The sequence below is a fragment of the Lynx rufus genome, unplaced genomic scaffold (genome assembly GCF_022079265.1).
Source record: "Lynx rufus isolate CCGP_SWC_20201006 ecotype Redwood Valley unplaced genomic scaffold, mLynRuf1.p SCAF_5, whole genome shotgun sequence".
Lineage (NCBI taxonomy): Eukaryota > Metazoa > Chordata > Mammalia > Carnivora > Felidae > Lynx > Lynx rufus.
In genome coordinates this window covers 91,378,197-91,393,636 of record NW_025814867.1, presented here as the reverse complement: position 1 = coordinate 91,393,636, position 15,440 = coordinate 91,378,197, and the positions used below count along the sequence as shown (strand labels likewise).

General features: G+C 36.8%; 1 protein-coding gene across 1 annotated transcript in view; it reads left to right on the top strand.

Annotated features, from left to right (window-relative positions):
* The window catches only part of EAF2 (ELL associated factor 2), a 36,666-nt gene that overhangs the window by 14,086 nt on the left and 7,140 nt on the right, over window positions 1-15,440 (top strand). Inside the window, exons 3-4 of the mRNA XM_047099581.1 lie at window positions 2,652-2,788; window positions 5,554-5,699. Of these exons, the coding sequence (XP_046955537.1) occupies window positions 2,652-2,788; window positions 5,554-5,699 (283 nt within the window). The remainder of the gene's footprint in view (window positions 1-2,651; window positions 2,789-5,553; window positions 5,700-15,440) is intronic.

Here is a 15,440-nt window from a genome sequence, read left to right as displayed (position 1 = left end):
CAGTACCCATCACCTACCCTACCCTCCCTCCCACCCCCCATCAACCCTCAGTTTGTTCTCAGTTTTTAAGAGTCTCTTATGCTTTGGCTCTCTCCCACTCTAACCTCTTTTTTCTTCCTCCCCCTCCCCCCATGGGTTTCTGATAACAGAATAATTTTTAAGCCCAGTTCAACGCTTTCCGTTTTTATTAGATTTCTATCCACACTTAGTTCAAAGTTGATATAGTTGATTTTTATATTTATCATAGTTGATTTTTATATTTATCATCTTATAGTATGTTTATTAGTTATTTTACTTTATTTTCTATCTTTTGTTTTTTATTAGTTTCATTAAGAATCTCTTCTTTTCTTTTTTTCCCTTGTATTTCTTTGGGAGTACTATTGTACTTTTTCATCCCATTACTGACTAATTTCCTTTCCTGGTATTCCTAATCAGGCATGATCAAATTTGCCTGTCAACAGATGGGGGACAAAACTGGAAGGTGAGTAGGGAGGTGAATAATGGTAACTTAGGTGAGATGATGATTGGATCCTGAGGTTGGGTAATAGCAGTAAACATGGAGATGATTGGATGTATTCAGTAGTTAATTTTTTTTTTGAGGATTGAATGAGTTTAATATTGTACATATAAAACACTTCAAACAGTGTCTAGCACCCTATAGATGTTCACACATGTTCATACAAGGCAATCTTTTTAAAATCTAGTTCCATTCTTCTGCTTAGAGGCTTCCAAATGCTTTTCTTTTTTTTTTTTTTTTTAATATGAAACTTGTTGTCAAATTGGTTACCTTACAACACCCAGTGCTCATCCCAACAGGTGCTTTTTATGGCTCTCAAAATAAATCTCAAACTCACCCCACCCCCCATGGCCAGCAAGGCCCTGTGGGGATCTATAGTTATCCATCTGCCAAGCTCATCTCCCTCTCTCACACCCCCTCCCTCTCACTTCATCTTTTTGGCCTCAGATCCTTTGCACTTGCTGCTCCCCTTTCCTGGAGCTCTCTTCCCCCAGTTCTCACGGTGACTGAGTCCTCATATTTCAGGCTGCCTGTGACTTCAGTTTTATTTGCTCACAAAAGTTATTGAGAGGCAAAGACAGTTCATATTCTTAGGAGTTTCCTGATGTTTTAATACATTAATACTCTTTTCTAGGGGTATGGAATAAGGGACTGGGCAGGAATTAAAGTTTAAAATAGGAATAGTGGGGAGCCTGGGTGGCTCAGTTGGTTAAGCATCCAACTCTTGATTTGGACTCAGGTCATGATCTCATGGTTCATGAGTTCAAGCCCTGCATGGGGGTCTATGCTGACAGTGCAGAGCCTGCTTGGGATTCTCTCTCTCCTTCTCTCTCTGCCTCTCCCCCACTTGCTATCTCACTGTCTTTCTCTCACTCACTCACTCAAAATAAATAAATAAACTTAAAAAAATAAATAAAATAGGAATGGTGCTCAATTTAATAAGAAAAAAAGACTTTACTTTTTATATTTTTTTAATTTTCTTAAAGGTTATTTATTTATTTTGAGAGAGACACAGAGTGCATGAGCAGGGGAGGGGGCAGAGAGAAAGAGCAAGAAAGAGAATCTCAATACAGGGCACAAACCCACCAACCAAGAGATCATGACCTGAGCTGAAGTCAAGAGCTGGACACATAACCAACTGAACCACCCAGACACCCCAGGAAAAAAGCTTTACTTTTTAAAAACTGTTTCAAAATGTGGACAGCAGGTATAGAGATTATGAAGGCTTTATTTAACTTTGGATCAAAGTGTTCATATTGTTCATATTCAACATCCATTTAGTATCTCTGAAGCATTTGTTACTTTAGGTACTAGGAGAAATAAATAAAACAACCAAAACTATGATTTAGTCTTTATTCTTCAGGAATTCAAAGTACAACAATGTATTATAATTTTAAGATACATTCTATTCTAAGTAGAAATGCAAATATCTTTAAGAAGAATATGGTGCAAATCTCTTATCAACTGTAATTTGGAGTCCTTGGGTTACTATCTGGGAGTATCTTATTCATTTATTCGTCTATTTCTTATATTTCCTGTAAACTGATAGATATATCTAAAGGCCGGATGTGAGTTAGACTGTGTGTGTGTGTGTGTGTGTGTGTGTGTTTTAGGCAAGATACTTTATAGGTGATGCTGTTTACTTTCTTTTATATCACATTGTGCAGGATATTATGTCTGGTTGTCCAACTTTTAATGATGCTAAAATTAATTGGTGAGTTTAGTGCAATAGTAATCTGCATAGGGAAGCACCACTTTAATAAAATAACAAGATTTTAAAAACTAAACTAATGAAGGAAGAAGAAGGTGGGTAGGAGGTGTGATTCAGGGCTTCTGTTCCCTTATCTGTAAAATATATTATGCATTAGAATTGAACCCCAATTGTCTGTTGTTGACAATCTTTAATGACACAGGGCAAGTACTTCCTCTGTTCCCTTTTCTCAGTAATAGCAGGTTTGAGACCTCAGCGTTGCTTCATCTCTTTTTTCCTACGAATCCTTGTTAGAGTAGTAAACTTAGGTAGTTAGGTGACTTGAGGTATAACATAGGTTGAGAAACACAGAAGATATTGAAGGCCTTCCCAAATGATTTTCTATGACAGATTTCAAGTAATAACATTTAACTTTTTAAACAGGGCTCAACTCCACCAGTAACTGTTTTCAAAGGTTCAAAGAAACCTTACTTAAAGGAATGCATTTTAATTATTAACCATGATACTGGAGAATGTCGACTAGAAAAACTCAGCAGCAACATCACTGTAAAAAAAACAAGGTATGTAGGGGGTGCCTGGGTGGCTCAGTCAGTTAAGCGTCTGACTTCAACTGAGGTCGTGATCCCACAGCTCGTGGGTTTGAGTCCTGTATTGGGCTCTGAGCTACCAGCTCAGAGGCTGGAACCTGCTTCAGATTCTGTCTCTCTTCTCTCTCTGCCCCTTCCCCATTCACACTCTGTCTCTCTCTCTCTCAAATATAAATAAACATTAAAAAAAAGTAAAAAAAGAAAAAGATATGTGGTTTATGAAATAAACTACTTTATCAACAAAGAAGTTGCTAAGGAAATATTAGTGAAAAAAAGTATTGGGTTAAGTCACATTATTATATAAAGTTTCTTTCTTTGTGGTACAAAATGTTTTAATCTTTTTCCAAGTTTAAATTTGGCGGAGATCCTTAGCCAAAAGCTTTTATCACTTCTTCCTATGATATATAAAAGCTTTCTTTGTTTCTGAATGTTTTCTATATGCGTAGGTATACATTTTATTCTATTGTAGATACTTTCATAAAGCTGAACTGAAAGAAGCCATTATACACTCTCCAAAATAATTTCATCATCATTAGTAAAAACTTATTGAGCACCTAGAATATGTAAAGAACTAGAAAAAGAAAATTTCCTGTACAAATACTAGCTTCAACATGTCTGCATTTTAATTGGATTAACAGATCATTCCATTTAAAAAGTCAGTAAGAATATAGCTATCTCAAATTCTTGTTTGCAAATAGGTGGTGCATTGTCATGTAATGTAAGAGACCCACACTAATAGCCATACAAAGAATATAGGCAAAAATTGTTCTCGGACTTAAAGGAATGGAGAAGTTCTCATTGATTGGAACATTTGGGAGTCTTTATTGATGTCTTGAGAGGTTAAGAATTTGAAGGGATACATGCACCCCAATGTTTATAGCAGTATTATCATTAATAGCCAAATTATGCAAAGAGCCCAAATGCCCATCAACTGATGAATGGATAAAGAAGATGTGGTATGTATGTATGTATGTGGTATGTGTGTGTGTGTATACACACACACACACACACATATATATATATATATATATACACTATATATATATATATATATGTGTGTGTGTGTGTGTGTATACACACACAATGGAATGTGTATATATATAACATATATAATATTATATATGTACATACACAATGGAATGTATATATATATATATAACGTATATAATATTATATATATGTACATACACACACACAATGGAATATTACTCAGCCATCAAAAAAATGAAATCTTGCCATTTGTAACAATGTGGATGGAGCTAGAGAGTATCAGGCTAAGCAAAATCAGTCAGAGAAAGACAAATACCATATGATTTCACTCATATGTGGAATTTAAAAACAAACAATCATTGCCAAAAAAAGAGAGAGGCAACCAAAAAACAGACTCTTAACCATAGAGAACAAACAGTTACTGGATGGGAGGTAGGTGGAGGATGAGTTTAAATAGCTGATGGGATTAAGGAGAGCACTTATGAGTACAAGCTGTTGTATTGAAGTGTTGGATCACTAGATTGTACACTTGAAACTAATGTTACACTGTATGTTAACTAACTGGAATTTAAATTACAAAAAGAAAGAAAAAAAAGATTTAGGGCTTTTCCTCCCAAACATACTTGATAAGACTTACCATGGGTACTTGTTAAATGTGAGTTTCCAAATTCAACTTCAGATCAGGGAAGGACCCTTGGAAGCTCTTTTTTATTATCCCCTTCCTGCTTAGGTAATTTTTATTGGTAGGAAAGTTTAGAAAATATTTAATTGATCAGAGAGAACATGAAGTTGTAGGCAAGGTTTGAAAGCAGGGATATATCTGACTTATTTGGAGCCAATGAGTAGGATCTGTTTAATAGAGCAGTAATTTGTTTCTGTGCCTGTGTATAAGTAGATTGACATGCTTACATTTGTTTAAAACATTAATCCACCAAACAAGCTGACTAAAATGAAACAATGTGGGAAACAGAAAAATGAATAAACCACGATTTTTGAAAGTAGGAATGAAGAGAACAGTGAGGTTCTAAATATTCTGAAGGAAGAACTGACAGGATTTGGGTGATTGGCAATTGAAGAGACAGAAGTCAAGCATAATTGTATTATATACTCTGTTCACAAAAGCATTGAAAAGAAAGTATACAAATCTCCTTTAGTAATGTGTCTTAAAGTTAGGAATAAAAAATATGAAAGAGGGGCACCTGGGTGGTTCAGTGGTTAAGCGTTCAGCTTCATCTCGGGTCATGATCTCACAGTTTGTGGGTTCCAGCCCCATGTCGGGCTTCTGTGTCTCCTTCTGTCTCTGCTCCTCTCCCATTCGTGCTCTGTCTTTCTCTCTCAAAAATAAATAAACATTAAAAAAAATTTTTTTTAATATGGAAGTGATTTTAACAAATGATAATTTTAGAATTTAGGGAGCATGTTGTACTTGTTATACACTTATGTATAATTTCAGTTTATTTTAGTCATTTGTGTATGTCTCATCTCTTCAATTTTGAGCAGTTTTGTTTTTATTCACATCTGTATTCCCTCAGTGAATCTGTGTATATGCCATACATATAGCAGAGTTCAATAAGTGTTTGTTAAATAACTATTTGTTAAAAAATGAACTAAATTCATGCTTTAATTTTTGAATATCATTTTAAAGATTTCTAGAGAAAAGAATAAGTGGTCAATTTTAGTAACTTTGTTAGTTGTAATTGTTAAATTTCTATCATCCCTGTTTTGACCTTTCATATTCTGAATTGCAGAGTTGAAGGAAGTAGTAAAATTCAGTATCGTATAGAGCAACAGCAACAACAAATGCGGAATTCAGCTAGAACTCCCAATCTTGTAAAACATTCTCCATCTGAAGACAAAATGTCCCCAGCATCTCCGATGGATGATATTGAAAGAGGTAAAATCTAAGTTTATATATAATTCCCCTTATAATAAATTATTAAGAATTACTGGGTGAAAATTTTTAATTAACAAGGGAGCTGATTTAAAATTTGTTTTAATGTTTATTTTTGAGAGAGAGAGAGAGAGAGAGAGAGAGAGTGTTTGTGTGTGTGTGTGAGAGCAGAAGAGGGACAGAGGGAGAGGAAAACACAGAATCTGAAGCAGGCTCCAGGCTCTGAACTGTCAGTACAGAGCCCAATGCACGGCTCGAACCCATGAACTGCAAAATCATGATCTGAGCCCAAATCAGTTGCTTAACCGACTGAGCCACGCAGGTGCCCTAATGAGAGAACTGATTTTAAACTGTCATTGAGAGCATAATATTTTTTGTAATTATGGGTTTTTCTGGGGGAAGAATGTAGTTTATGATTTAGGGTATTATGTCAGTAAGACTATATCTGTAGAACAGAATTTATATCTTTTATTATTATCCAGGGTAAAAAAAGTGACTGTTTAGATATCTGTACTGGAGTTTCTTTTTTACAGTTGTGATGATTTAGATTGAATTCCTCACAGCATTTTTCTGTCAAAGTTATTTTATTTATAGCCAAACTGTAAATATCTAAGATGTCACTAGACCAATAGGGAAGTGAGGAGATGTAATAACATGTAGTAAGTTCTTCTGAATTGCGGCTCACTTCTCAGCAGGAAGGTGTTTCTAGGGAGGCATAGTCCTTTTGAAAGTAAGGAAACTGAAATCTCCATTATTTTTTTCTAGCTTCAGGCTGGGTGTCTGTGGTATACTAATTGTGGTAGGAGTAAAACTCTGGTCACCTGGTTACAAAGTATATTTGCTTCTATACTTTTCTTTCATAATTTGTATATAGTTCTCCAATTCCACTTGCTCCATTCTAGGCCCACTATAGCATTAGTTCCCCAACATATTAGTGTTCTTTTTACAAACAGCAAAGAATATACACACTTAAAACCCTTGTTTCTACAAGGAATCTTGAATTTTATTTTATTATTATATCATATCTGATTCCGAAATGGATTTGAATTATGATGTCATTCTATTCATGTATATAATAAAATACTGGAATAGAAAATCAAGATATTTGGGGCGCCTGGGTGGCGCAGTCGGTTAAGCGTCCGACATCAGCCAGGTCACGATCTCGCGGTCCGTGAGTTCGAGCCCCGCGTCGGGCTCTGGGCTGATGGCTCGGAGCCTGGAGCCTGTCTCCGATTCTGTGTCTCCCTCTCTCTCTGCCTCTCCCCCGTTCATGCTCTGTCTCTCTCTGTCCCCAAAATAAATAAAAAACGTTGAAAAAAAAATTAAAAAAAAAAAAAAGAAAATCAAGATATTAAAGGGGAAGAGGATTTGCTAATTATTTAAAATTATTTAAAAACAGACAAATACCATATGATTTCACTCATACGTGGAATTTAAAAAACAAAAAACATAGGGGAAGGGAAGGAAAAATGAAATAAAAACAGAGAGGGAAGCAAACCCTAAGCTATAGAGAACTAACTGAGGGCTGCTGGAGGGGCAGTGGGTGGGGGGATGGGCATTAAGGAGGGCACTTGTGATGAGAACTGGGTGTTACATGTTAAGTGATGAATCACTAAATTCTACTCCTGAAACCAATACTACACTATATGTTACTAACTTGAATTTAAATAAAATCTTGGAAGAACAAATAATAATACAGTGCAAGAAGAAATCCCTCTTTGTTTTTTAGCAGAGACCTTAATAAAAGCATTGTATTGAAGCATTGGATTCTAGAGGATAAGTTATCATCATCTTATAAGGTTTAATGATTTCAAGGTCTAATTTTATATAAGAAATTACCTTGAGATGTTTGTATAGCATGTTATCTAGACTGTCTTCTTTTAAATATTTTCCTGACCCTTCTATGCCAATGTCTATTGCTATGGTTGAATCATCTTTTCAAATTTATGACTAGATGTCTGGCAGTTGTACTAGTGTTTCTGTGGTTTAATTTACATTCACATCTTTGAGCTGTCTGGGATTTTTGTTTAAAAAATAAGATGAGGGACACCTGGGTGGCTCAGTCAGTTGAGCATCTGACTTTGGCTCATGTCATGATCTTGCAGTCCATGAGTTCAAGCCTCATGTCAGTCTCTGTGCAGCTAGCTCAGAGCCTGGAGTCTGCTTCGGATTCTGTCTCCCTCTCTCTCTGCCCCTCCCCCACCCACATGCATGCTCTGTCTAAATAAATAAATAAATAAATAAATAAATAAATAAATAAACAAACATTTAAAAAAAAAGATGAGAATCCAAATTTCTCCCCTCCCCAAGAGTATGGATAAATAGGTATTAACAGAGAATTAATAAATATGGTATTGTTAGAGAGTGTATATTGATACCCATTTATTGATATCAATTGATATAATTGATATATATATCAAATGATATAAAGACATGATTTCTTCTGATATGAAAACCATTTTTTTCAATTTTTTATTCAAATTCCAGTTAATCAACATATAGTGTAATATTAGTTTCAAGTGTAGAATTTAGTGATTCATAACTTACATGCAACACCCAGTACTCATCACAGGTGCCCTCCTTAATACCCTTCACCCATTTTACCCATCCCTCTGCCCACCTCCTCTCCAGCAACCCTCAATTTGTTCTCTAAAGTTAAGAGTATGTTTCTTGGTTTGCCTCTGTTTCTTTCCCCCATACTGATCTATTTTGTTTCTTAAATTCCACATATGAGTGAAATCATATGGTATTTGTCTTTCTCTGACTTTTTTGCTTAGCATAATATTCTCTAGCTCCATCCATGTCATTGCAAATGGCAAGATTTTATTCTTTTTTTATGAATGGGTAATATTCCATTGTGTATGTATACCACATCTTCTCTAGCCATTCATCAGTCATTGGACATTTGGGCTCTTTCCATAATTTGGCTATTGTTGATAATGCTGCTATAAATATCAGGGTGCATGTGTCCCTTAGAATCGGTATTTTTGTATCCTTTGGGTATATACCTTGTAGTACAATAGGTGGATCATAGAGTAGTTCTCTTTTTAACTTTTTGAGGAACCTCCATGCTGTTTTCCAGAGTGGCTGCACCAGTTTGCATTCCTACCAACAATGTAAGAGGATTCCCCTTTCTCTGCATCCTCCCCAACATCCATTGTTTTCTGTGTTGTTAATTTTAGCCATTCTGACAGGTGTGAGGTGATATCTCATTGTAGTTTTGATTTGTATTTCCCTGATGGTGATATTGAGTGATATTGAGCATCTTTTCATGTGTCTGCTAGCCATTTGTATGTCTTCTTTGAAAAAGTCTTTTTTATCACGTGCAGAATTTCAATATGGATTTAAGTCTATTTTACAACCTAAGATATGCAAGGGCCAATGAATATGTGAAAAATTGATCAGACTCACTAGTGCTTTCAAAATGTAAATTTTAAAATTAAGGAATATTTTTTTCACTTATGAGCTTGGCAGTAACTAAAACATTTGTTAATATCCACTGCCAGGTGAGGAGAGAAAGAGAAATAAGTAGGTAACTACTGACATCTTTGGAGTCAGACTGCTGAAGTTCAAATCCTGGCTCAGTCACTTAGCAGCTGTATAGCCTGGGGAAATTTATTTAACCTCTTATTTCTCTTTGTGTATGTTTCCTCATTTGTAAAATAGAGGTAATTATTAGGGTTGTTGAGAGGATTAAATAAAGAAATACCTATAATGTGCCTAAAGCAGGCACTGGGAAATGTTAAAATATTAGCTATTATTTTAACTCCTTTTTTTCTTGTTCCTTTGTTTATTCATTCATTAATGTCTGCTCTTCAAAAAAATTCTTCCTTTCTTTGACTCATTTTGAGTTTGCTCTGTTATTCATATAATTGGATGGTAAGCTTATCTATGTTGAATTTACTTTTGTATTCATTTAAGACTATAAATATATCTCTGAGTATCACTTTAACTGCATCAGTAGATAAGTAGCTCTTCCACTATAGTTGAATTCTAAAAATCTGTGTAACTTCAACTCTTTGACCATTATTTATAATTATGTTTTATGGTTTCCAAATATGAGGAATTTAAGAAAAATCTGAAGGTGGGGGCTTAAAACAATAACAACATATTTTCTGATCATGAATCATCAATTTGTGTAGAGCTCAGTGGAAATAGTTCGTTGTTGTTTCACATGGTGTCAGCAGGAATGACAAGTCTAACATCTGGAATTATTGGAGGGCTAGGTGGCTAGGTGGCTAGGACTTCCTTACGACATAGTGGCTGGGTTCCAAGAGTAAATGTCAAGATAGGAAAAAAGAGGAAAAAGAGGATACAGGAGAGAGAGGTGAAAACTTTATCTTTTTAATTGCATGGTTTCAGAAGCCTAATTTTTTGATGCTATTATAAATGCTTTTATTTTGGGGTGCCTGGGTAGCTCAGTCAAACGTCCAACTCTTGATTTTGGCTCAGGTGATGATCTCATGGTTTGTGAGTTCAAACCCTGCATTGGGCTCTCTGCACTGACAGTGCAGAACCTGCTTGGGATTCTCTTTCTCTGTACCTCCCCCATTCACTCAAAATAAATAAAAAAAACTTCCTGTTTCTCTCAAAATAAATAAATAACTTTTAAAAATGCTCTTATTTTATCATTTTAATTTCTAATTGCTCATTGCTAGTCAATAGGAATGCAACTGATTTTTGTATATTTTCCCTGTATCTTTTAACTTCGCTAAACTCACTATTTTAATAGGTTTTTTTGTGGATACCATCAGATTTTGTACATACACCATTATGTCATTTGTGAATAATGACAGTTTTACCTCTTTCTTTCCCATCTGGATGGCTTTTATTTTATTTTTTGACTTAACTGTACCAATTAGAACCTCGAATACAATATTGAATAGAGGTGGTATGAGTGAAAAGCCTCCTTCTTCTGACACTAGCAGGAAAACAGTCTCTTAGTATTTTGTACGATTTAAGCTGTAAATTCTTCCTAGCTGTCTTTCACCAGTTTAACTCCCTTTTACTTCTCTTTTGCTGAGAGTTTTTATCAAGAATGACTTGAAATTTGTTAAATGTTCTTTTTGCTGTTTTGAGATGGCTTTTACTTTTTATTTTTTAATATAGTGAATTATATTGACTGATTTTTTGAAGGTTTGTATCCCTGAGAAAGCCCCACTTGTTCATGATGTATTGTACTTTTAATATAGTAGTGTTTCTCATCCTCAGCAATAATGGCATTTGGGGTTGGAAAATACATTGTCAGAGGCTGTCCTGTGCATTGTAGGATGTTTAGCATCATCCCTGGCTTCTACCACCAGTTGTGACCACCAAAAATGTCTCCAGATATTGTCAGATGTCCCCCTACTGAACAAAATCATTCCTGATTAAAAGCCATGTTAGATAGTGTTAAATGCGGTTTGCTAATTTTTTTTTTAATTTGTGCATCTGTGTTCATAAGGGACATTGGGGTGTGTGTATGTGTGTGTTCTCTTGTAATGTCTTTGTTGGGTTTTGATATCAGTAAACTCTGATATCAACTTAAGTAACAAGTTGGAAAGTATTCCTTTCTTTTTAATAATCCAGAAGAGTTTGTATCACACTGGCATTATTTATAACTTAAATGATTGGTAGAATTCATTAGTGAAGCCACCTGTGCCTGGAAATTTGTGTGTGGAGTTGGGATGGGGGTTGGGTTTTAACTACAAGTCAATTTCTTTAGAAGATTTAGGAATATTCAGATTATCTGTTTCTTCTTGAGAAATTTTAGTAGTTTGTGCCTTTTAAGGAGTTGGTGTATTTCTTCTTATTTATCAAATTTATGGGCACAGAGTGGTTCACAGTATTCCTTCCTATCCATTTAATGTCTTTAGGATCTGTAGTGCTGTCACCTGTTTCATTCCTGACATTAGTAATTTATGTCTAGTGTCTTGTTTTTCTTGATAAATATGGTTGAGTTTTGTCAATACTATTTATATTCTTAAACAATCAGCCTTCAGTTTATTTTCACTATTTTTTTTCTGTTCTCTTTCCTTAGTTCTTGCTTTTACTATTTTTTCCCTTCTACTTACTTTGGTTTTAATTTGTTCTTCTTATTTTCTAGCTTCTTAAGGTACAAGTTTAGTTCACTTAATTGAGACTGTCTTTTTCCCCCCAAAATATAATCATTTCATGTTTTAAATTTCACCCTAAGCTGTACTTAAGCTGCATTCCAGAGATTTTCATTTTGATTTGCATTTAATTTGAACTATTTTCTAATATCTTTTTGCTTCTTTGTCCATGGATTTTTTTTATAATTGTGTTTACTTCACAAATATTTGAAGATTATGTTCTATTTATAAAATTAAAATTTTATTTTGTTTTGACAGAACAGATACTCTGTATAAATTCAATTTTTTAAAAGGTATTGTGGGATAAGACAGCATAGATTTATCACTCCCTGCTTCTCCCTACAAAGTAAAACTATAAACTCTGGAAATAATGCAAAAGACAACCAAAGGCCAACTCTGAAAGGTAGAAATTGGAGGGTCATCTGGTTAGGGAACTCAGGAAGGACTAGAGGAATAGTAGAGTCAGGGCATGATAAAATATTCCCCTCCCAGATGATGATGGTTCAGGGCCAGTATGTCTTGACCCCCAACTTAGCTATAGAAGGTATTCCAGATAGGCTCATTCTTCCCCTGGATTAAAAGTCCAACAACACCAGGGTAGCCCGGATAAGGAAAACAAGAGAGATGGATCAGAAGTCCCACTGACAACTTGTGACCGGGGAAAGTACTCTCCTTTTTCTTCAGGTCTGAGATTCCACTCCACCACCCAGAGATGCTCCGCAGCAGGGTATACTGGCAAGAGGTAGGGCAGGGTCCCATATTTGTTTCAGATGTAGAGTTTAGTGATTCAACACTTACATACAACACCCGGTGCTTAATCCTCATCACATGTTTAATCCATCCCCACACCCACCTCCTCTCCAGCAACCCTCATTTTGTTTTCTATAGTTAAGAGTATATTTCTTGTGCCTCTCTTTTTTTCCCTATGATTGTTTTGTTTCTTAAATTACACATGAATGAAATCATATGGTATTTGTCTTTCTCTGACTTATTTCACTTATCATAATACTCTCTAGCTCATCCATATTGTTGCAAAGGGCAAGATTTCATTCTTTTTTATGGCTCAGTAATATTTCATTATATATATATATGTGTATACACACACACACACACACACACACATATATATATATATATATATACACACACACATACATACACACACATATGCACACCACATTTTCTTTATCCATTCATCAGTTGATGGATATTTGGGCTGTTTCCATAATTTCCCTATTGTTGATAATGCTGCTATAAACATTGGGGTGCATGTATCCCTTTGAGTTAATATTTTTGTATTCTTTTGGTAAATACCTGGTAGTGCAATTCCTGGATCATAGAGTACTTCTATTTTTAACTTTTTGATGAATCTCCATACTGTTTTCCAGAGTGACTGTACCAGTTTGCATTCCTACCAGCAGTGTAAGGGTCTCCCTTTCTCCACATCCTCACTAACACTTTTGTTTCTTGTGTTGACTTTAGGCATTCTAATAGGTGTGAGGTGATATTTCACTGTAGTTTTGATTTATGTTTCCCTGATGATGAGTAATGTTGAGCATCTTTTCATGTGTCCATTGGCTATCTGTGTGTCTTCTTTAGGAAAAGGTCTATTTATGTATTCTTCCCATTTTTAATTGGTTTATTTGGGGGTTTTTTGATGTTGAGTTTTAGAAGTTCTTTATATATTTTGGACACTAACTCTTTATCAGGTATGTCATTTGCAAATATCTTCTCCCATTCTGTAGGTTGCCTTTTAGTTTGGTTGATTATTTCCTTTGCTGTGCAGAAGCTTTTTATTTTGATGTAGTCCTAATAGTTTATTTTTTATTTTGTTTCCCTTGCTTCAGGAGACATCTAGTAGGAAGTTGCTGTGGCCAATGTCAAAGAAGTTAGATACTGTCTAGGTTCTCCTCTAGGATTTTAATGGTTTCATGTCTCACATTTAGGTCTTTAATCTATTTTGAAGTTATTTTTGTGTATGGTGTAAGAAAGTGGTCCAGTTAAATCTTTTGCATGTTGCTGTCCAGTTTTCCTGACACCATTTGTTGAAGAGATTTCTTTCCCATTTGGATATTCTTTCCTGCTTTTTCAGAGATTAATTGACCATATAGCTGTGGGTTCATTCTGGGTTTTCTATTCTGTTCTATTGACCTGTGTGTCTATTTTTGTGCCAGTGGCATGGTGTCTAAATTTGCTAAGAGAGCAGATCTTAGGTTTTCCATCACACACACACACACACACACAGAAACTATGAGGTGTTGGATATGTTAATTAACTTAATTATGATAATCATTTCACAATGTATATGTTTACCAAAGCATTAAGTTGTACATTTTGTGTTTTTTCCTCCTACCAAAAAAGTGCTTTAATAGTTAGAGATTGTCTAAAGTTCTCTCACAGAAGTCAATTGATTTGCATATTTCTCTTCAGTCAAAGCTAGGACACCCAGAGTGAGAACCCCCAGGAGCAGCCAGTCTCATGCAGGGGCCCAGGTAGGGGCTATCAGGAGAGCAGGTTGCAGGAGCTAGGCCAGGAGGCCATTCAGGAGATGACCTTTAGGCTCAGCTTGTGCCCCTCCAGGACCTGCAGGCAGTCCTGTCTCCTACATCCAGTAGGTGTCGTACAGGACCAGCTGTTCCAAGGCACAGCTGAGCTTCTGGAGGCTCTAATCAGCTGCTAGATGCCTGGGTCACACATGTAGTTGTCACCTGAGGTCCCACTTGCATGGGCTGTGGTTGGCCAGTGGGTGGGAGGCCAGACTGTGGTAGCCACTCTCAGTCAAGTCACATTCCCCAGCTAAGGCACCCACAGCATGGTGCCAGGCTGGCCCATGACCTGGCATAGTTCCTGAATGCCAGAGTACCCCGCTAGTTGTTGCTCATCTACAGCTCTACAAGATTCTGTTTTGAGTTAGCATCATGTTGAAGTGGTGGCAGCAGATAGCTGTAAGCTGTAGGACTTTACCCATGAAGAATGCAGCTGACAGCTAGGCTCTTACAGGCTCTCACACAGCAGCCAGGCACCCTGTCCTCCAGTGCATTGCCCAGAAGGCTCAGCTCTTCAGGTTTACCTTGGCCCTAAGGACATGGCACCGGTCTCTGCAGCTCTTGGTGGTGATGTCACAGTCCCAGAGCCATAGGGCCCTGAGCCAAGAGCTGGGGTGTAGCAGCCTGGGGCACAGCTGGACAATGCCCAGGTCGCCCAGCTTGTCACCCAGTTCAGCTCCTTCATTGAAGCCTTGGAGGCCATGATGCCACACAGATCCTTACCTTTGGCCTATGTGAGACCACAGTTCTCCATCATCAGCGCCTCCAGCTAGCAGGTGGAGTCCATGAGGCCCTGGCATAGTGCCCTGGGGCTGTCCTGGCAGATGTCGTCATTGCTCACCGTGAGCTCCTTGGAGTGCTGCTTGGCCTTGAGCACCAAGGCTAGGGGCTCACAGCTGGCCACTGGCAGTTTGCAGAAGCTCTTTGCAGAGCAGCTAACAGGCCTGCATCTGCCAGTGGGTTGTCACTGAGGTGCAGTTCACACAGGATGGGCACTGAGTGCAGCATGTAGGGCAGAACTCCACAGCCAGCCTCCATTAGGCAGCAGTTCTGGAGGCTGAGCTTCTGTATCTTGGAGGTGGGGCTCTGCAGGCCCTGGAGCACCA